At 51.8% G+C, this 20822-nt stretch overlaps 1 protein-coding gene across 1 annotated transcript; it reads left to right on the top strand.

Moving 5' to 3' along the window:
- Positions 1-3179: 3179 nt before the first annotated feature.
- On the top strand, positions 3180-14733 carry ACKR3 (atypical chemokine receptor 3). The gene is made up of 2 exons (XM_082690586.1): positions 3180-3299; positions 12820-14733. The coding sequence occupies exon 2, from the start codon at positions 12846-12848 to the stop codon at positions 13932-13934; it is 1089 nt and encodes a 362-aa protein (XP_082546712.1). The 5' UTR covers positions 3180-3299; positions 12820-12845; the 3' UTR covers positions 13935-14733.
- Positions 14734-20822: the final 6089 nt, after the last annotated feature.

Raw genomic sequence — 20822 nt, 5'->3', positions numbered from 1 at the left:
ATGTCGCTGGAATTTGCCTCAGGCCAGGGTGGGACGAGGAAAGGACCTGTGAGGTGTCTCTGATATACATCCTTTCACTGAATCCTGAGACGCACCTGGCAAGAATAGAAGGTTTTATAATAATTATTATTTTTTAAAAATATTTAATTAATTTATTTATTTGAGAGAGAGCGGGATAGGGAGGGAGAGAGAGAATCTTACGCTGACTTTGCATGGAGCCTTGAGCCCAGTGCCAGGCTCTATCCCATGACCTCATTGAGATCACGACCTAAGCCAAAATCAAGAGTGGGAGGCTTAACCAACTGAGCCACCCAGCTGCCCCTATTATAATTATTTTAAAGATAGGAATTTCCTAATCAGAAAGGCTAAGCTGCCTAAGGAGACATGGTGTGTAAGTTAGAGCTCCAAGTTACACCTGTCTGGAGGGAGCCCAAGCTGGGATCCTGATCTCCTTGGGGGGTTGGGGTCTGTCTTTACTTCTAGGTCCTTCCTCCAGAGAAGGGGCTTGTGTCTGCTCTTCAGAGGAATGTCCAGTGCTAGCCGAGACCACTCCCACTGGGCCGAGGCACTAGGAATAAGTTCGAATCTGGAATGTGATACTCCTGAGGTTGGAGTGAAGACGCAAGGTTGTGCAAAGTTAGCCTGACGTCTTCAGGCCGATGGTGCCCTTGTGCGTCTCAGGGGCCACAGCTGCAGCCGCCAGAGTCCATGCTGGCTCCATTCTGACCGTACTCACTAGGAGCCCAGACTCAGAGTGCCCAGGACAACAAAGCTTTTAAAGTAGGGTGAGGTTTCAGTCCGCAGGCCCACTTGGGGTGCCAGAGCCCCGCAAGAATAGAGGGTTCTATTATCATGTTTTGTCTGCAGGCAGATCACATCAATGGGGAAAGTCTGTTCTGTGGAATTAGAATCCCAGGAGCAGTTTGGACACAGGGAAGGAGTGTGGGCTTGGCCAAAAACCTCACCACTGCGCGTTCCACTAAGCACTCTGGGGGAGAAAACAAAGCGAGGACTCAGTCCTGAGTCAGCTGGGACAATTCAAGCGACAGCTGCCCAATCCTGCCTTCTCGGACTTTCCTAGTGGGGGTAACCAAACTCATTCCTGCCAAGCTAACCCTTGTGCGTGACGCTGTCCTTTCGCAAAGCTGGGGCAGCCCCGCAAATGTGCCAAGAGCCTTCTGAGGGCCTGGGGTGCTGGAACCCAGTCCCCTTACAGGAGTACTCGCTGGCCTCTCATTTTCCCCAGGGCTCCGCGCTGGCACCCGGGGCGGGGGCGGAGGCGGGGGCGGGGGCGGGGTCTGCCTTGCTCGCCGCCCCTGGGCTCCGAAAACCCGGTGGGGAGTGCTGGCCCCACGGCCTAAATATGATTTTTTTTTCTTTTTTTTCTTTTCTTTCTTTTTTTTTTTTTTTTACAATTACGCCGGGTGTTCCTTTTTCTTCCTGGGTGACTGCATCTTGTAGCACGTTTCTGGCCCTGGCGTGTTTTAAGAGACAGCAGGGTTAATTCAGAGCGGATTCCAGCCCGGGTCCAGCGCTTCACCCCGGCGTCCGAGCTTGCCAAGGGAGAAATGCGTTTTCCAAAGAAGAGATTGTCAAGTTCATAGGAAGAGAAAGCGAAGCGTGTGCTCTCCAGCCGGCGCGTCCCTGTCCATAGGGCTCAGACACAGGGTCACGCATAAGAAGAAACCGGGACCAGAAAGTTGTGAAAAAGCATTCTTGCCCTAAACCCTGGGCGTGCGCACACGGCTGCCGGCGGTTTCTCTTTAGCAAGATTTCTCGCCAGGCGCCTGGAGGTGGAGTTCGGGTGCGCAGCGACAGGGGGACCCGTGCGGGACCCCGGCCAGGGCCCTGGGGGCAGAACCCCCTCCGCGAGCCAGGGGTGGGGGGCGGAGGGGAAGCCGAGCAGGTGTGCGCCTAGCGCTCGCATTTGGTGTTCCGCTGCGGGAGAAAAACGGGCAGCTTTGATCTCAAAAGAGTGTTTCTTTTGTTAAGGGCTTTCTCCGCGCCAGGACCTTCTAGCCACAGGAGAGTTTGACCCTCAAACCCTCTGGGCTGGGCGTTGGGCTGTCTCCTGTTATTTTCAGCAAGTAGAAAAAGAATCTCAGAAAGTTTTAGCTGGGGAGAAAGTGGTAACATGCGGGCGCCTCCACGAGTATGCGTCCTTGGGGAACGCCGGGAGAAGCAGAAAGCAAGCCAAAAGCCAAAACGTGGCACGTTAGTGTAGGGGGAAAAGCTCAGTGAGCACGCGTTTTAAAAATGAAAGTTTAGGTCATTTGTTTCATGGTCGGTTTTTCTAAATAGGGTATTCAAGGTGACTAGCCTTTGGAACACATTCTTGTGGACAGAACTTCAGCTATACACTTCTGGATGAGAATGTAGATTTCAGTAATAATAGCAATTAGTAATAATAAAGCATTTGCCAAATTCACCTCAAAAAAAAAAAAAAAAAAAAGACTGTATCAAAAGACATTTATTATACCCCTAATGTGTGCCTGGCCTTGGCTAGGCATTTCAGAACACCAAATTGTTTAGATTTTCAAGGACTTTGGGCCTCAATCCTTTACAGATAAAAGTATTCAAATAAAATCTTACAATCTATTTCTAAAGCCCTTTCCCCCCCTCTTGGGGTATATAAAACGGCGCCGATTACCAAAACTGTTACTTCTGTTTTGGAGAAATTAACAAAGAAAACCCAGGCCAAATAAATCAACACTGAAGTTCAGAAGGTCAGAGCAATTTGTCTTGGGAACAAAGTCTTCCCTTGAGCTAAGAGGCATTCAAAGGAACTCTTGGTGGTAATGGGATTATTAAAGATATACCTGAGACCAGATAAATATTTGATGATTCTGCAAAGCTCTAGGGTTTCTCTGCCGGTTTTCTTCTGCTGACACACGTTCCCCCAGTGGGGTCCGGACCTCGTGGCTTCATTAGACCTTGCCAGTCAAGGGCGGCCGGGATTCCAGAGAGTGCGTTGTGGGGTGCAGAGCTGCGCGGGAAAAGACAGACCGGGGTTTACGAAAGGGGTGTGCGTGCATGAGCGCGCGTGCGCGTGTGTGTGTATGTGTGTGTGTGTGTGTGCGCGCGCGCGGCTGCACGTGTGTGTTTATGGGGGGGGGGCGGCGGCGCGGGCCGGGAGCGAGGGCGATGCAGGTTCCACAGCTGCCACCTAGAGGCGTATTCCTGCAGTGTATATAACGCGGGTCCGCCGCCCGAGAGCTCAGTCCTGCAAACTGCTCAGCCCCGAGGCGGTGAGCGTCGCAGCCGCGCAGGGAGCCCTGAGCCCGAGCCCAGCCCCGGAGGTAAGGAAACGGCTCCCCGCAGCCCTGCCTGCAAAGGAAGGCGAGGAAGGCGGGCAGGGTTTCTGTTCTCAGCTAAGCGCTCTTTTTCAGAGGCCTCTTTCTGAATCGCCCTGATGGTTGCTGAGAGTTCGCAGGTCTGGTGTCTGAAAGCCCGGGCTGCAGGCTGCGTGGCTGCTTTGCAAAGCCTGTCTGCTAACTTGGGGGCTGCCCCTTTCTGCGGCAGCAAGTAAAAAGGCAGGTTTCCTTGAGTCACTGGTGGAAGGGACGCTCCGTGTGTGCCTGCTGGCTGTAGGAATTGGTGTTTATTTGTTGCTGTGGGCGTTGAAGCTCGGGTAAGGGGGAGGACTCCGCAAGAATGCAGACTGTCGGTTCTGCTTGCTCCCAGTTGGCATAGGGAACCGCCTGGCACCACGGCTGACCTCTTTCACGGGGAGATCAGTCGGGGCATAGATGGACTTGCCAGGAAATAAGCAATTGCTGAACGATGTGAACTTTAGGAGGGGGCATCCTTGAGTGAAGCAGGGAACTGTGCTGTGAATCTTTTGTGAGTTCAGAATGTATTGGAATTCCGGGCTTTGCGGGATTCCCGGCTCCTGTAAACTCAGAAGCTGGAAGGGCGAATGTTAATTCAGCTCCGTGTTTGTGGCTTTGACTGCATCCTTGCTAATCTGAGTATTTATTGTGCTCTTGGAAGGTAAGTCCAACTTCAGTTAGGAAAAACAAAACAAAACCAAAAAAAGCACACAAAGTCCAGGATTTTGTAATTTAAAATATACCCTTCAGGTAAAGCATGACTTTTGTTCAGTTCTGTTAGCAAGCATAAAGATTCAAGGGGTGACTGACAGAGCTTTGGAGTGAGGTCAGGGGTGGGTGGTTAGCCAAGACTTGTAACTTCCAGGAGAATGAGAAGTTGTAAAAGTCAGACTAGCTGTCTCCCTCCCGCTCTCCCTCCTTCTTTTCTGTCTCTCTTCCTTTCTCTTCTCTTCTCTCTCCTTCCCTTTTCTTTTTCCTTTTCCTTCTCTCTCTCTCTCTCTCTCTTCACTTGCTCACAACAGGGTCATTAGGTTTTCCAGAAGTGGAAGCGGGTCCCCTGACATGGTTTATAGCTCTTTGAAGCTCTTTGGTGTGCTGACATGCCCTGAAACTTCATTCTGCAGAATCTCAATGTGGTAACTTTTTCTTTTCTCTTTAAACGCAGATGCTGCCTTTGTGTCCTTTTATTTATTCCAGGAAAATGCGGAGATCAAATAGGCTTGCCTAGAAAAGAAAGTGGAGGCTGCCCCGGCCTGTCCTTTACTTTCTGTAGCTTTTAAATGGATAAACTGCCTGTCGTTCCTCACATCAGCACGAGTTTCCCCAGATGCAAAGCCTTTCTCTAAAGCAAAGTTGCACAGGGGAGCTCTAGCTTGGAAACAATTTGCTCTTTTTCCCCCTTCTCTGCCATAAACACTTGAATGTGCGCACAGCCTCCTGGGGATTGGAGGAGGGGGGCGTGTGGAAGAGCAAAAGAAAATTGAGAAATGCCTGTATTTTGCTGCCTGTCCATTTTTTAAAAGGGGCACGCATTGCAATCATAGTTTTAAAAAAGTTCCAGAGAGTATAGCCAGGGCAGCATGCCGGGGCTTAACTAAGTCAGGACTTTGGAGGTGAGTTTTTCCCTTATTAACAGCAAGTCCTGGGAGAATTGAGAAGGTATTATGGTTTCTAATCAGACCCAGAATAGGCAGAGTATAGGCTTTCTGGATGAAAAAAAAAAAAAATCCAAACAAAAAAACCTCCTTCATCAGGAACAGTGGCTTTTTGTGCGATCATCTAGGGAGAGGGGCTCCTGTTTTCGGGGAGGTGTGAGGGAGCTGGCTGAAGTTACTCAGACCTGAGACCAACCGACCGTCATTCTAGAAAGCCTAAGAGTAAACTACGGAGGAGAAAAACCACCGAGACTTCAGGCCTTTAGATTTTTCTCAGTGGTTTTTGCCAGGCACAAAAGAATTTGGAACTAAAAAGAACTTAGCTTTACTTTTAGGAACAAGAACAGTGTTAGAACGCCTTGCTAGTTGAGTTCCATGCATGTAGGTAGAGTTTAGAAAGAAACCCAAGGCTGACTCACATCAAGTGTTTTTCAAGTCCAGAAAATTATAGCCCTGGGACACACATTTTCTATTAAAGTAATAACAAACAAGCAAGGAAGAGAGAGAGAGAGAAAGGAGAGGGGGAGAAGAGAAAAGAAAAGGGAAAAGGGGGGATTATCTGATTTTGAATACTTGATGGTTTTCTGCAGGGCATATTTGATTTTTTTTTTTTTTAACCTAAGGATCGACTAATTTAGAATTGGGAAAAAAAAAGTAGGTGCTTTCCTTGTTAAAGTAATGAGGGGATTGCATATTTTTATGGTGAATATTTTGCTGAACCACAGATAGGTTTGGGAGCTGACTCGGTTTTGTTCTAAGCGCTCCCAGGGTGGAGGGACTAAAAAGTGACTCAGGTGGCTTTAGACCACCGTTTGCTAAGAGACAGCTAAAGGACTGTATGTACATCGGGATAGCCAGCATCTTTGAATTTTCTTATGGTAACAGATAACCTTTGTGGGGATCATCCCTGAGTTTTAGGAGAAGAGGCCAAGATGGAGTAGCCTTCTCCTGGGAGCCCTATTGTGTCTGGCCCAGAGCCTGGCTGACCTCCCACTGCCTCATCCAGGTCCTGAGCTGGGTGGGAATGAGGGCTCTGGTTACAGGGGGCTAACCCAGCCGGCAGCTTTGTGACGTGGATCTCTGGCTCTGCCTTTCTGGGCACAGCATTGCTTTCCCGTGGGCAGCTGAGCACAATAGACCAGATTGGGTTTCTGCACGTGGGGTTCGATTTCTCCCCCAAATACTTCAAAGTGGGCGAGGATGCCCCAACCCGTGCGTTAACGGGAAGTACATTGAGAACCCCAGCGATAGGTGACCTCCTTCTGAATCAGGATAGGGAGTTTTTGTTTTTCTCTTTGACTCTCTATTATTTTTGAGTTTTCTAATGAATTAGAGCAGTTCCCTACTTGTGTAAAATAAGTCGCTCTCAAGACAGCCTTGTTTCTGTTTGCTTGGCACTGGGGGACAGACTAGTCCCCGATCTGCTGACAGCCCTAGCAGATGGCTGCAGGGAGTCTGCTGAAGCTGAAGCTTCTCTGGTCTTTCCTGTAGATATAATGCAGCATCGGTAAAAAAAAACAACAAAAACAAACAGCAACAACAAACACACACACACATAAAAACCAACCCCTGCCCCCCACAAAACCCTGAACCCAATATTGTACAATCGCCTGATGATTTTTTAGATGTAGTGTGGGTTCTCCTCACCTGAACCGCATGCCAGCTAGCGTGGAACGTGTGGGACTCTGGCAAGGAGGCCAGAGCGTGCCTCCCCTGGGGGAAGCCCTTGAGAAGTGGGGAAAGTGCGGAGAGCAGCTGTGTGCCACAGACCAAGATGAGCGCGTCTCTTCTCCTGGCCTGGGCTTGCTCTGAAGGTCGCAGCAGTGAGAAGCCAGATGAGTGATCTGGTCTGAACAGCACTGAATGGTTCTGTGAAATTCCCTCCTGGAAGGACATAGATCCCAAATTGCAGAAAACCAATAAAAAAAGGTCACCTGGAAAAAAAAAAAACAAAAAAAGGTCACCTGGAGGCAGAGATCCTAAGGAGCCCCAGCGGCTAGAGGGCTCCTAACTGTCCAAGCTGGTGCTCAGCCTCCACCTGGCGGGTGTAACTTCATCTGCACCACTGGGGCCTGGGCAGGAGCACCTTCCTCCAGCCTGTTTGCACCCTGTCACCACAGCTGGTCTTTAACTCCCTGCCTTTGACTTGGTTTGTGTCACCTCTGACCACCACCCCCCCCCCCCCCCGCCCCCGAGCCTTTTCTGTTGCAAGCTGCTTCCTTGCTCATAATATCTCCTGCCTCCTGCGTGGGCAGGCCCAGCCTGACTGCCCCGCTCCCCCCACCCCTCCCTTTGACTCTGGTCACCAGCTTTCCTTTGTGGGGAGCTTGGCTTCAGCCCAATTCAGTGACCCCTTTATGGTATTTCATTGATCATCTCACCCATCCATTTCTCCTTGAAGGCCTCCATAAGCCACTTGAGTGGAAATCCCTCACCCTCCTGCTCTGGGGGCCACTCACCACCACCCTGCTGCTTTCTTGCCCTTGTCGGTTGGCTGGTGAGTTCTTGGGGGATGGGCCACGGTGATCCCTGTCTATTAGCCTTGGAGCAGTGCCCCTCACAGAGGAGGTTCCACAAACATTCGGGGGCATGAAAAGGCTGATGTCTGTCTCAGCTTGATGAGGGTGCAGAAAAGTGTCTTCTGGACTCCTGCTCCCGGGATGGCCTCAGACCCCTTGGTCTTGGTGGATCCTGATATCACTGCTGACTGGGAGTGCCCCAAACACCCGCCTTGGGCTGGCTGTGGGGGCCCAAGGATGAAGACGTTGGGGTGAGGAGCTTGGGCAGGAAGAATGTGGCGCGACACAGCCTGGAGATGTGGGTCCTGGTTGGGGCCGGGGGGGGGAGAAACGGGACACTTTCACTGGGAAAGGAGTGGCTAAAGGGTCGAGAAGACCCTTGGTCTTGGTCTTGGTCGAGAATACTCTTCCTGGTCTGTGATGGGGATTTGCAAACACACTGAAGGCCGTTTTGGGGAGAGCAGCCAGATGCTTGAACACTTGGCAGGCTCTGTCATGGAGGGACTGACTCTGGTCCAGAGAGAGGGCCTGTTCTCTGCAGGCCGACTGCCACCCCGTGCAGACCAAGCTTGGGGACGTCTAAATCTGGCCTGACTGCCAGCTCCCTGGGTGAGCTCAGGCCACCATTTGGAGCAGTGACATGTTGCCTGCCAGTTGCTGTAGTTCACTCGTGGGGATACTCGGTTGATGAATAAGGAGGCTGAGAAGTGGGAGGCTCATCTCCCAGAAAAGTTCTCCCATTGATTCCCCAATGGCCTTCTGCCATTGGGAATTTGGGTGGTGGACGAGTCCCTTTGCAGACAGACAGCAGGCCGGTGGGGAGGACCGGCCAGATGCTGGGTCCGCTGTAGGCCATAGGAAACGTCCCTTCCTGTCCTGGTGGAAGTGGGATGCTCCCTGCATACGGGGGTGGGAAAAGGTCCAGAGCACGTGGCTACTGTAGGGAGGGGGTCAGAGAGAGCACGGGGAGTGCCGGGGAGAAGGGAGCAGACGGGGACAGGTCCAGTTCTCTGCCCTCAGTTGGGTGTCTGGGCTCTAGCACAATGGAACTCGCACCACCCATGTCTTGTGAAACATCCCTCCATCACAATGTACTTAATTCTTGATGTCAGATTTCAAATAATACAGAAGTTTATGGGGTGAAATTTACAGTCCCCTCTTGGGCCTCCACCCTACCCTGCCTGCCCAAAGCTTTCTTCTTGAAGGTCTTTTTTCTATGCCTCAGTGCATGTGTATTTATATAAAGCTGCTCCTCCTTTGGCTCTGGTTTTTCTGTCCCTGAGGTCATTCTCGGTCTGTGTATCTGCCTCTGGCCTCTCCCTTCAGGTATGCTCAAACGTTCTGTCTTCACAAAAGCAGATGCCCCCATCTTCTTACGGCTACAGTGGATATACCCTACTTGATCAAACCATCCCTCTCCCGATGGACATCGAAGTTGCCTCCAGTAAACATACCTGCGGGGATAGTTGGGGACAGTTGGGGACACAGGAATCTTTAGAGAGGTGAAATGTGTGAACTTGTAAAATCAAAAAGCGTTAGAAAATTCAAAGCCCTCTTTTTTTCCTTCTGTCAGGACCTTTTAGGCAGATGCCTTACCACTTAGTTGCAAGAGGGTCTCATCCTCCTGCCTGCCTTGGTAGGGGGCGGCTCCGAGCCCTTGGAAGGCAGGCAGTGTTGACTCTGAAAGGCGTTCCTGAGCTCTGGCTCCAGGCTGGCGGGAGTGGAGGTGCTGGCTTATCCCAGCAGAGAGAGGTTGGTCCCAGTGGGAAGAAGGGTCTCCTCCAGGTCCAGGGCAGACCACTGTTGCCTCTCAGGATGAACACACCAGCACCCTGGCCCAGAGGCCTGGCCATTTAGACGGGAGCGTGGATCCTTCCGGATGGATGCAGAACGTGGGGGGACTGTCTGTGTACCGGCAGAGGCCATCTCCTGCTTTTGCTGGAGGGCAGCCAGAGTGCTGGTGCAGGATGCTCAGGGAGTTAAAGTGGCCCCTGTGGTCCACTGGGCCACCCCCTCCCTCCACCAGGACAGGGAGAGAGGTTTCCCATGACGAAGTGAGCTTTGTCACCAGGCCTTTGGAAACCTGTGATCTGGGTAGACACTCTATAGCTTGCCATACTGATGGCTCTGTAGGAGCCCTTGTGAGGATCTCAGCCAGTGACTGAGGAAGATTCCTCTTTCCAGTGGTGGTCACTTGCTGTTGCTGGAATGGCATGAAGAAGACCGATGCAGCCTCCCTCTTGGACCCAGGCTCAGGCAGACAGGCTTCTGCTGCAGGCCACATGCAGCATCCATGCAGACTGTCTTTGTCAAGTCATAGTCTTTCCTGGAAACAGCCTTGGATTGTTTCCAAAACCAAATGCGGGAAAAATACCAAAAGGACAGGGGGCTAAGCTGTTGTGAGTCCCGTTTCCCTCTTTAGTCCCCTGTTGGGATTTGCAGGGAGTTTGAGGACCACAATTTGTTTCATCTCCTCTCTGTGCCTCCTTCCTTGTCTTGATCACTAAGGCCTCCTGCCCTGGGAGGAAGGGGAACCAGGGGGTCCCTCTGGGGGAGGTGGTGGTCCGGGCACAGGCCTCGGGCTTCAGCTTCTGGGCTGATGGTTGGCGGGAGATAAGTGATCGGGGCCCAGCTGGCTTTCATGCTCGAGCCAGGAGCTTTGGAGCCTCTGCTCTCCACTTCAGCCCTGGCTAGAAGAGTCTCACTGGGCCCCCCAAGGGAGGGGGAGAGGACTGCTGGAGGGGAGCCTTGCCCTGCAAGCAAGAAATGCTTCTGGCTCAAAGGACCCCTGATCGCGGAGTCGGGTTTTCATTGCCCAGAGGGCAGAGGTGGAAACCAAGGATGGAGCCGAGCCCTCTCCCACCACGGCTGGAGCTCTGGGAATAGCGACAGTTGGCAGCCCGAGAGAGTGGGTCCCGACACCTTGACCTGGTAATTTCCAAAAAAGTGGAGTAATTTCCAAAAAGGTGAGAGGCAGGGGACTTCTCGTAGACCCCTGCCTCTGCGTAGGTCTGACTGTCCACACTGAACAGTGCCCAGGGTCTGTTCGCTGAATGAATGGCATGGGAGGCCTGAGCTCGGTCACTAACTCCTTGTGGTGAGCAAAGAGCTGGGTGTCCTTGGACCCAGTCAGGCTAACCAGGGCTGGGGCTCATTTCTTTCTTTCTGGCCCTGTGGACAGCCTCATGGATGGCCCCATGGACCGCCTGGACCCTGGGCTCTGTGGCTTCCAAGCACAGCACCCTGAGGCCAGTCCAGTGGGTTGGGGAGTCCTGGCTCCTCAAAAGTGTTCTCTTTTGCCCCTTGTCCCCATGTCCTTTAGGGACCTCAAGCTGCCTCTTAGGACAGAGTGGTCCAAAGTCTCATAATGTGAGGATTTTGTCCTAAACATTGTCGTGCTGAGTCTCCCTGGGTGCTTCCTGTGCTTGTGTGGTCTGTCTGATCTGGCCCAAGTTGCTGGTCGTAGGGCATAGGAATCCTCCTGCTGGGGTGCTCCGAGGACCACCAGGCTCTCCGGCTGTGGGCCTTGCCTCTGCCAACTCCTCCTGGGCTGCCCAGCGTTCTCCCCTCGGCAGTAGGGACACGGGAACCTGCTTAGATCACCGGGAGAGGGACAGAAGCCTGCAGGTGGTCTCTGCTACCTGAGATTTAAGATGAGGTCACCTGCTGTTAGTTTTGAAACTAAGGAGTGGGTCCTGGGAGGCAGCAGGGATGTCTAACCCATCAGGGATGCTGTTCATTTATTCTGAAGGTAAAGCTATCAAGCTGCCTGTCTCTGCTCACTCCTGCGTCTCCCTCCAGGAAGGGACATGTATTCCTTAAGCAGTAAGAGGTGGTTTCAATGTGGAGTGAAAAGGGGGGCTATGCATTTTGCCAAAAGGATGGGGGAGGGGTGGGGTTGCGACTTACAGAGCATCTGCTATGCGCTAGATTCTGGAGTGGGTCCCTTTGTTCTTGGGTGCCTCTGTGAGATGGTGTTGGTCTCTCAAGAATGCAGCCCAAGATAGGTTAGCAAGTCAAATTAAACAGCAATGTGGAAGGAATCAGAATTCCTACCCAGGAAGGTCTAGTCTCAGAATGGGTGCTTTTCCCAGCTACGTGTCTGCATACTGTTAGCGTAGCCACCTGTGTGCTGACCCATGGACCAGGATCACCCATCTTCCTGTGTGACCTGGGGTCCACTTTGGATGAACTTAGCACAGAAGCTCGACTGGGGTCAGTCATTAGCTATGACCCATGAAAAGGAAGGACAACCATCTTCCCATGTGAGGTCACTCCTAGCAGGATACCCATGTTCCCAGGGTCACCCAGTGGGCAGCCGACCCAGGACCATGTCCTGTAGGGATTTCAAGGCCCTTGAATGGGTGGGGCATCAGTAGAAAACCCTCCCGGGAACTCTTCTAGCTGGGGCGTTTGAGGGGAAATCATCATTTCTAGATGCTGTGGTGGTACTTTGGAGCTGAAATCTCTGTGGACAATAAAACGGTGACAGTTCAAAGTGTTGGCCTTAGGTCAAGTCAGCAGGAAAGAAAGTTGAGAAATTGCTCCCCCCCACCCCAGAAGTGCAGCAGGTGGTGACTTTTGTGCGCTGGGTCTTGGCCCAAGTTGCTCTTGAAGTAGTTGGATAAACTACTTCTTTAGAAGGGGAAAGTAGGCGCTGGACAGCTGGGTGGCTGCCCTTCGTTGAAAACCTGAGATCTCTGCAGGTTTGGGGTGTAATCAAGCTGTGGGTGTCACACACCTGTGGTCTTCATGGCTGCACACTGAAGGTGGCCCAAGACCCAGGTTTCCATGTGCATTCTGCAGAAGGTAAAATGCACCAAGTCCCATTTTTGATGCACACTGGGAAGGGAATCTCAAGCGTACTCATTAGGACACCAGAGCAGGATACTTATAATACAGCAGTGCTAGGAACAGTGGACTCTGCTGTCCTTTGGGACATGGGGGAGAATGGCGCCACTGTCCTCTACTAAGACTGAGCGAGTGGCCAGTGTCGCCGTGGCTGTCAGATGTTTCTCGGGCCCCCGGAGCATGCCGATCTCACACTGTGGGTCTAGCCAGGCTGGTGATGCCTGGGGAACATCGCCATACAAAGACAGAGAAAGCAGGCGCTCTTCTCGCTTAGGCACCATGCAAACTTAGATACCAGGCCTGTTTTTTGTTGTGCGGAGCTCTGCTTGGCTGTTTCCTTTTCTTTTGTTGGGAAGACACCACCGAATATGCAGAGCGCTGGAAAAGTGCCTTGACCGGGCTCCGGTGTGTCCTAATAAAGCCCCTTTTCCATTGCATTCTCTCTGTTTGATCTTTGCACAGGCCGTTTGCTTGCTGCCTGCAGCGCCATGGACCTGCACCTCTTTGACTACTCAGAGCCAGGGAACTTCTCCGACATGAGCTGGCCATGCAACAGCAGTGACTGCATTGTCGTCGACACGGTGCTGTGTCCCAACATGCCCAACAAAGGGGTGCTGCTGTACACGCTGTCCTTCATCTACATCTTCATCTTCGTGATCGGCATGATCGCCAACTCTGTGGTGGTCTGGGTGAACATCCAGGCCAAGACCACTGGCTACGACACACACTGCTACATCCTCAACCTGGCCATCGCCGACCTGTGGGTGGTGGTCACCATCCCCGTCTGGGTGGTCAGCCTCGTGCAGCATAACCAGTGGCCCATGGGAGAGCTCACGTGCAAGGTCACCCACCTCATCTTCTCCATCAACCTGTTCGGCAGCATCTTCTTCCTCACGTGCATGAGCGTGGACCGCTACCTCTCCATCACCTACTTCGCCAACACCTCGAGCCGCAGGAAGAAGGTGGTCCGCCGTGTTGTCTGCGTGCTGGTGTGGCTCCTGGCTTTCTGCGTGTCCCTGCCAGACACCTACTACCTGAAGACCGTCACGTCGGCGTCTAACAACGAGACCTACTGCCGCTCCTTCTACCCCGAGCACAGTGTCAAGGAGTGGCTCATTAGCATGGAGCTGGTCTCTGTGGTCTTGGGCTTCGCTATCCCCTTCTGCATCATTGCCATCTTCTACTGCCTGCTGGCCCGTGCCCTCGCCGCTTCCAGTGACCAGGAGAGGCAGACCAGCCGCAAGATCATCTTTTCCTACGTGGTGGTCTTCCTCGTGTGCTGGCTGCCGTACCACGTGGTGGTACTCCTGGACATCTTCTCCATCCTCCACTACATCCCCTTCACCTGCCAGCTGGAGAACTTCCTCTTCACCGCTCTGCACGTCACTCAGTGCCTGTCGCTGGTGCACTGCTGTGTCAATCCTGTGCTCTACAGCTTTATCAATCGTAACTACAGGTACGAGCTGATGAAGGCCTTCATCTTCAAGTACTCGGCCAAGACAGGCCTCACCAAGCTCATCGATGCCTCTAGGGTGTCAGAAACAGAGTACTCTGCCTTGGAGCAGAATACCAAGTGACACGCTCTGTGGGGTCTCGGGGACAAGTGTGTTGCTTTCTCCACGGCACTGGCTTGCATCGTTCCCCAGAGTAAAGCAAGGTGGCTTTGGGGCTTGAGGCGGGAGTCATGAGGAGAGAGGAGCGGGTGCCACCGAGCGTCCTTCCCCTTTTTCTCGGGCGGTCGCGGTGGCTGTCACGGCTCTGTGCATGCGTCCTGCCGTGTGCAAGGCCCATCACGTGTCCAAGTCTGCCGCAGGGCAGGCTAGCCTGCACTTCTGTACAATAAGACGTTCTGTGTTCCCTGGAGGTTTTATATGGTGATTTGTATTTAAAATCTTAAGACTTTATTTTCTCATTATCGGTGTACCTTATAAATGTATTTGAAAGTTTAAATATATTTTAAATATTGTACGGGAGCTATAACGCGGACATGTATCCAGAGTGTTGTAGTTTTAAGGCTAGTTTGATTTCAGTTTTGACTAAGGATGACATTAATTGTTAGCTGTTTTGAAATTTTATATATATATATATAAAAATCTATAAATCTATGCCAGTCCTGGCTGAAATGTTTTATTTACGATATAGTTTTCTATCTGTGTGGTGCTCTGTACTGGCATGGGATATGGAACAGGAAAGACTCTGTAAAAACAGTTTGTGATATTCATAGTTTTGTAAAGTTACCTTAAAAAAGCAAAACGGGGCAGACCTGTTCCAGGCTGCAACACTGTGCACAAAATGAACAGTCTCATTTTGGAGAATTCTCTCAATTTGTAAGTTATTATTATTTTTTTTTAAATAAAGATTTGTTTTTCCTAAAAAGGCATCCGAGTGTCTATGTTAAAACCATGTTTGGCATTCAGGTAGCGTGTGTGATAAGAATAGTACAAATCTATACTGCATGTCAGCTTGACCTAATATGCTTAAGGAAAGAGCGCTACTGTAAAAGCAAAACCCAAGGGGTTAACGGATGCAATGACATAAAAGGAAAAATATTCGAGCATATTGAGGGTTTTGGTTTTTCTAAAAAAAAAGACAAAAAAAAAACTGTCAGGCAGCGTATTTGCAGTAGGTGTGGTTTTCAAGGTCACCCTGGGGTAGGAAGGCTCTCTCGGCTGCTGTTGGCCCAGAGCTGACTGGGGCCCAGGACTGGGGTCGTTTGTTGTTTATGCCCTTGTGTGTCCCCAGGGCCACATGTCACGACCCCTTGATGCTTCCCTGCTATGGTTCTATGGTTTAAGGCCTGTTTACTCTTTCTGTGTACAGGACAAATTCTTAATTTAAAAGATAACACCCATTAGTGTCCCTTTTCTTGAGGCCAAGCAAAGAGCAAATTATCAGCCTGTGCATTACCAAAGAAATCCACTTTACAAGAGGCTTGGAAGAAGTGTGGTCGGAATGGTCTGTTCTGCTGTGCCCTCACGGATGACCTGGGGGTCCACGAGACAGAATGGTGGAGGCCTTAGCAGGTGGGTGCATCTGGGCAGGACCTGGGGGGGAGGACCCGGCACCCTAAGCTGCCCTTACCACCTCTACCTCTGATGGGATTGATTTGCATGGGAGCTATTTGCCAAGACAAGAATGGACCCTGGCTGGGAGCTCTGCTCTTACCTGTGAGCTTGGGGGCTGCTACCCTACCTTTGTGCGCCTTGTCTCAACTCCTCCCAACAGCCCAACCTCTCAGGGCCCACAGATGGAAACTGCTGCACGAGGGCTCCTATGTCTTCAAAGGTTTACGGTTGAGAGTTCTCAAACCAGGGTTATAAATTACTTTAAATACGAGCCTGATACACACACACAGTCTCAGGTGCATATGCGCCTTGCCTTGTTCCAGACAGGATTCCGGTGGGGTAACAGTAGTGTAGCTAGTGGGACAATAGCTTAACTACAGACCAGGATCCTGGGAGCCAGGGCAAGCAAGAGTAGATGGCAAAGACATTCCAAGAATCCTGCCCCAGACACGTGTTCGTGGCAATAGGAAAGGGTTGTGGTTTTCTCTGAGCTCCCTAGGGGTCTAAGTCCAGGCAGAAACCTTCTCACCAAGTAGAAAATGCAAGGTGGGGCATAAGCCGTAACCTCTGCCGTGCGGCAGGTGGGATGTAAAAAGTAATTCCACCGAATTTCTATTCTGAGGACCCAGCTCTGTCAGTTCAGAGATGTTCCCCACCCCTGCCCAGTTACCCTGGGATTTGGGGCAAGCTCTGGGGGAGGTGGTGATATAGGGTGGTAAGGGGTGGTCCTCACTGTCTGTTCCTGCTTTGTCCTTACGCAGGTCTCCTCCATGTCGTCATATCGCAGGGTCTCCCCTGTTGCTCCCCAACCCCGTTTTGGGTCATGGGATACTTGGTGGACTGTCCTGGCCCTCTTCTGGTTTCTGACCACCCTTCACCCATAAGAATCACCCACCCTTTGCCCTGAGAGGTGGAGGGAGGGTGCTCAGATGCTGAACTGATTGCAGACAAACCATACAGCACTTCTTGCTCTGTGGATTCCCATCTCCCCCCCAACTACCCCCCCCCCCCCGCCCAGGCCCCAGGATACCCCGGCTGCCTTCAGACTTCCGTGGGGTCCCTGGTGTGCAAGCTCCATCTCAGCAATGCTACAGTGACTAAACTCTCTCTGCTCTTAGAAATCCTCTTCTCTACCCTGCTTGGGGTTTGAGGACTTGCTCTGGTTCATCCCGGTTATCCAGGCTCCAAAGCCCTCCCTTTGATCTCTGGCTGTAAAAGCCTTCCCAGGTGCTCTGGACTGTGGCATTGTGGGTGGAGCATGGAGACACAGGTCAAGGGCTACAGAACTCTGAGGGGTGGGGGTTAGGGGGGTGGATAATCAGTTTATTAGAAGAATTCCATTCCACCCTTGTGGATGTAGATGTGGAGTTGGGAGAGGAGCTGTGTATCAGGTTTTGGATAGGAGTTGGGATCTAGTGCGAAGAAGGCTGGGGCAGTAGCTCCGGGCTCTCCTCAAGTTCATTGTCCAGAGAACCCGATGCTGACATTTCTCCCTTTTGAGGTTCATTCATCTGGCATCCTTTCTGATGGGAAGAGCTTTGAAAATGCCAGCCTTGCGAGATGGTAGTGAAGCTGTTAGTAATTTCATGCATGATGGCATCTGGACCCCAGGAGGGGTGACTGGAGCTCCAGCAGAGGGTGTGGTGTGGGATGGAGAGAAAATCGACCTGGAGCCCCATCCCCACTGGAGAGAGGGGGAGTCTTCCTTGCTCTCCCGCCTCCCTCTGTCCCTGCAACCTGATGGCAGTGTGCATCAGGGAGTCCCTAGTGAATGCTTTCCACATGCGGCAACGTGTACACAGCTTCCTCTGTCCCTGTAAGTGAAGAAGAAAAGTATTGCAACTGAAAACACCACATGTAATATCCCGCGGCCATCAAGGAATAAATCTGGATGGTCCCTGGATGATGAATTTCAGTCCTCCCAGTAGACTCAGGGCAAACTGGCATGAGACCCCCGTGGACACTTGTGTTTTCTCTTACTGGGTCACAAGAAATTCTGGAGGTCTGGAGGCAGCAGCTCGAGGATGTGGCCTATTTATGAGGCACCTGGAAATTCTGCCTCACTGGGCTTCTTCTCCCTGGGTCCAGGTGACTTTCTATCCACCTATCCACCTATTCCCAAGTCCAGCATCTCAGAACCTGGGGACCCGTGGGGAGCTGTGGATGTGCACCTGGTAGGATTGAGCGCAAGGGCTGATGAGTGCAGGAAGATCCCTGGAGTCCCCTCCTTGAGGTTTGGACTTCACTCCTGAACTGCAGGCTTGTCTCTGGGTGGAGGCATGCCCCTGACATTTCAGTCCTTCCTGGCTGATGGTTTCTGGGGGGTTAAATGCTTGAGAAGATCTGCCAGTGTCATAAAGCCCTTCCCACCCCACGTCCCAGGACCGGAACTCCCAGCTCCTTACGTCGGGATGGTGCATGGATACACAGTGCCTACAAGCAACACCAAATGTTGATCCCAACAACCCTTGATACAGAATTATAGCAATTTGGGTAAAGCATGATAGGAAACTGACTGACTTCTTGTAGGCAGTTCGCATTCGCAACCATTCTTCAGTTTTTTGGGCTATAACCCATCCTAAGCTGGGAAGACGTGTGTATCTGACCTCTGGTGCACGCTCGCACTTGCCGGGCTTGTTGGATGGGTATGGGTGGGTTTCTGTTCACCTGTGTGTGGGTGTACCTTGCCATACCCACGGCTTCTGTCCAGATTCCTCAGGGCCCTGCTTCCCAAGGACCGAGATAAATGACCATGGGGAGGATTCTTACTGAAGGAGGGGGTGGTCCTCTGTATGGGATGGGAAGAGTGATGGGCAATTTTGGCATTTTTTTTTAATTTTTCAAAAGCTTCGTTTTTGTTGGCTTTTCATATGCTTATTCCCTCAGGCCTTTCCATGCAGGATTCAGAAGGGCTGCCAATCAGATGTCATTTCTCCCGACGTGTTGTGGGACATGCGGGGATCATCAGGCGTTTGTCACAAGACAATGTGCCGAACGCCATGGAATGGAAAGATCTGGATTTCCACAGTTATTTCCGGAACTAAACTGATTGAAATCATTTCCTAGGTAGGTCGGAATCTTCCCTTTAACAAGTTTCAGAAGAAAGAGCAAAGAGAGCGTCATTGTGGCAATGGCATTAAATCTGCTTGGGTGACTCAGAATGTATGTTGGCACGGCAACCTATCATGGGGCGAGCGCAAACACGACGTGGCGGTGGCCGCCGCCCGTCTGAAAGAGCCCCGGGCTCCCCGAGACCATGCTGGATTTGCTTCCTTTTAGCCTTTCACATGAAAGCGTTTGAAGCTAATCTTTTCATTCCCTTTTGCAGCGCTGTAATCAATAGGAAGAACGCATTAAAGGTTTTCCCGCCGCCGCATTTCTCAGGGTCGTTGTTGAAAGTGTGGATTGTGTTTTATGCGGTCCCGTAATGAGAATTTGAATTTCGTGTGGAGCCTGAAGTGTAAATGAAAAGTCGTCAGTGGCCCAGCTGTGCCACCGATGGATGTCTTTCTCCGCAATTTATTCCACACTTGTTTCCGTTAATGTATTCATCCATCCGTGCACTGGTTCATTCAGTCTCGGATCCGACGAGCTTTGTGTAGTGCCCACCGTGTGCCAGGCACTGTGCTTGTCTTTAAAATGTCAGAGACGGCCGGGGCTTTGTTTTCCCTTTTGATAGGCTCCCAGCCTGGAAGGGGAGATGGACGATGAGACGGAGAGAAATCGTTATAGGGCAGCATGGTGAGAAGGATCCTGGTGGCCTTTTTCTGGAAATATTCAGAGCTGACGGGAGGGAGTGAACCTTTACAGAAGGAGTCAGGGACGCTTACAAAGAAGGGTCTTCCTATCCCAGCCCAAGGACGGCCAGACACCAACAGGCAGGCCTGGGGGACACGGGGTGGGACGGCAGCCATCGGGAGAGTCACTGGGATGTGGGCACTGTTAAAAGCAATGGGTTATGGAAAAGTGACGACATCCGAGGGGTGGCCAGAAGTTAATGATTGCTGACATCATTCATCCCTGTGTGATAGGAGCTCATTTCAAAGTGGGGATTAAAGGTCTTAATGACCACCCCCCACCCTGAGGTTGGAAAAATGAGGCTTTAGCACAAGAACTTCGGAGGAATGGTGAGAGAAACGTTGGGGGAGAATCTGCACTCTGTTCTCACCTGCTCTGGAAGGCACATTTCCAGCCCTGGTTCCAAAAGGAATGGGCAGTTCTCTGTGAGCTCGACTTCTCTCCGTGTCCTGCTTGGTGGCACCTGCTGCGGGTGACAGACGCCTGCCAGGTCTTTGCCGAGGCTTGTGGAGGGGACGGAGACCACATTGTAAGTGCGGGCCTCTTGCCGTCGAAACTCAGTGTTTCCATTGCCTTTTCTCCTCCCATCTCACACAGGGTCTTTAGGCTGGGAGTCTGGTTCACAGCCACACATAAAACATACTTGGGGCCCCACAAGAGAGGGGCAGGAAGAGTACGCATCCCATGTGCCCAGCTGCCCTTGCCTTTCTTACCTGGTCTGTGCCCTTGACATGCACCTTCAAACTCCATCCTGAGCCCTGGGGCTCTGAGTCTGTAACCAAAACTGGAAATGTCCCGTAGCCAATGCCTGGGAATGTGGGAGTGTCAGGCTCCAGCCCTGCTATTTTGGGAGGGCAAACTCAGGGTGTTAGTTGTTACCCCAATTCTCCTTCCATTGGCTTCACCTCCATTGGCTGCTTCCCTTCTCCTTCCTGCTTCCCCACTCCCTCCCTGGGGCATCAGCGCTCAGTGGAGGGAGCTGTGGGGACAAAATACTATGGACTGGTGCTGACCAGGAAGGCTTCATCCCAAGGCTTCTCCTGGCTTGTGGGTAGCTGCCATCTCACTACGTGCTCACATGACTTCTTTGAGCACATGGCGGAGGGAGCAAGCTCTTGGCATCTCTCAGGACCAGGGCTCCATCCTTATGACTTCATTTAATCTTAACTACTTCCCTAGAGGCCCCGTCTTCAAATACAACCACCTGGGGAAGGGGGAGAGGTTGGGGCTTCAACATATGATTTTTGTGGAGGGAGGGGGCACCCATATCCAGCCCATAGCAGACAGGGTGTAGTAAATGAAACAGGAGCATTTATGGAGCACTAACGGTGCACCCGGCCCCTCATGGGCCTTCTCAAAGTTTAGTTGCAGAAATGGAAAGACCCTCTCACGTGCCACCATGCCCCCTCCCTGCCATCTGGGGCTGGCACGCCGATGAACATGTCTTCCCTTTTTGGAGAATGGAAGCCTGGGACTGGGGGAGGCAGGGGCTGGTGGGGGCTCCCCCAGCCTGCCCGTCCAGCTGTGGATCTGGAATCTGAGTATTTACCGTCCCATATAGGACCACCTGTACACACGGCTTCCTGTGGGACTATGGGAAGA

The sequence above is a fragment of the Mustela nivalis genome, assembly GCF_964662115.1.
Source record: "Mustela nivalis genome assembly, chromosome: 11".
Lineage (NCBI taxonomy): Eukaryota > Metazoa > Chordata > Mammalia > Carnivora > Mustelidae > Mustela > Mustela nivalis.
Note: the sequence above shows the minus strand (reverse complement) of the source record. Positions and strands in the feature narration are given on the sequence as shown.

What these genes read in the sequence shown, in the direction of transcription:
- ACKR3 (XM_082690586.1), top strand. Translation starts at nt 12,846, where the DNA reads ATGGACCTGCACCTCTTTGACTACTCAGAGCCAGGGAACTTCTCCGAC.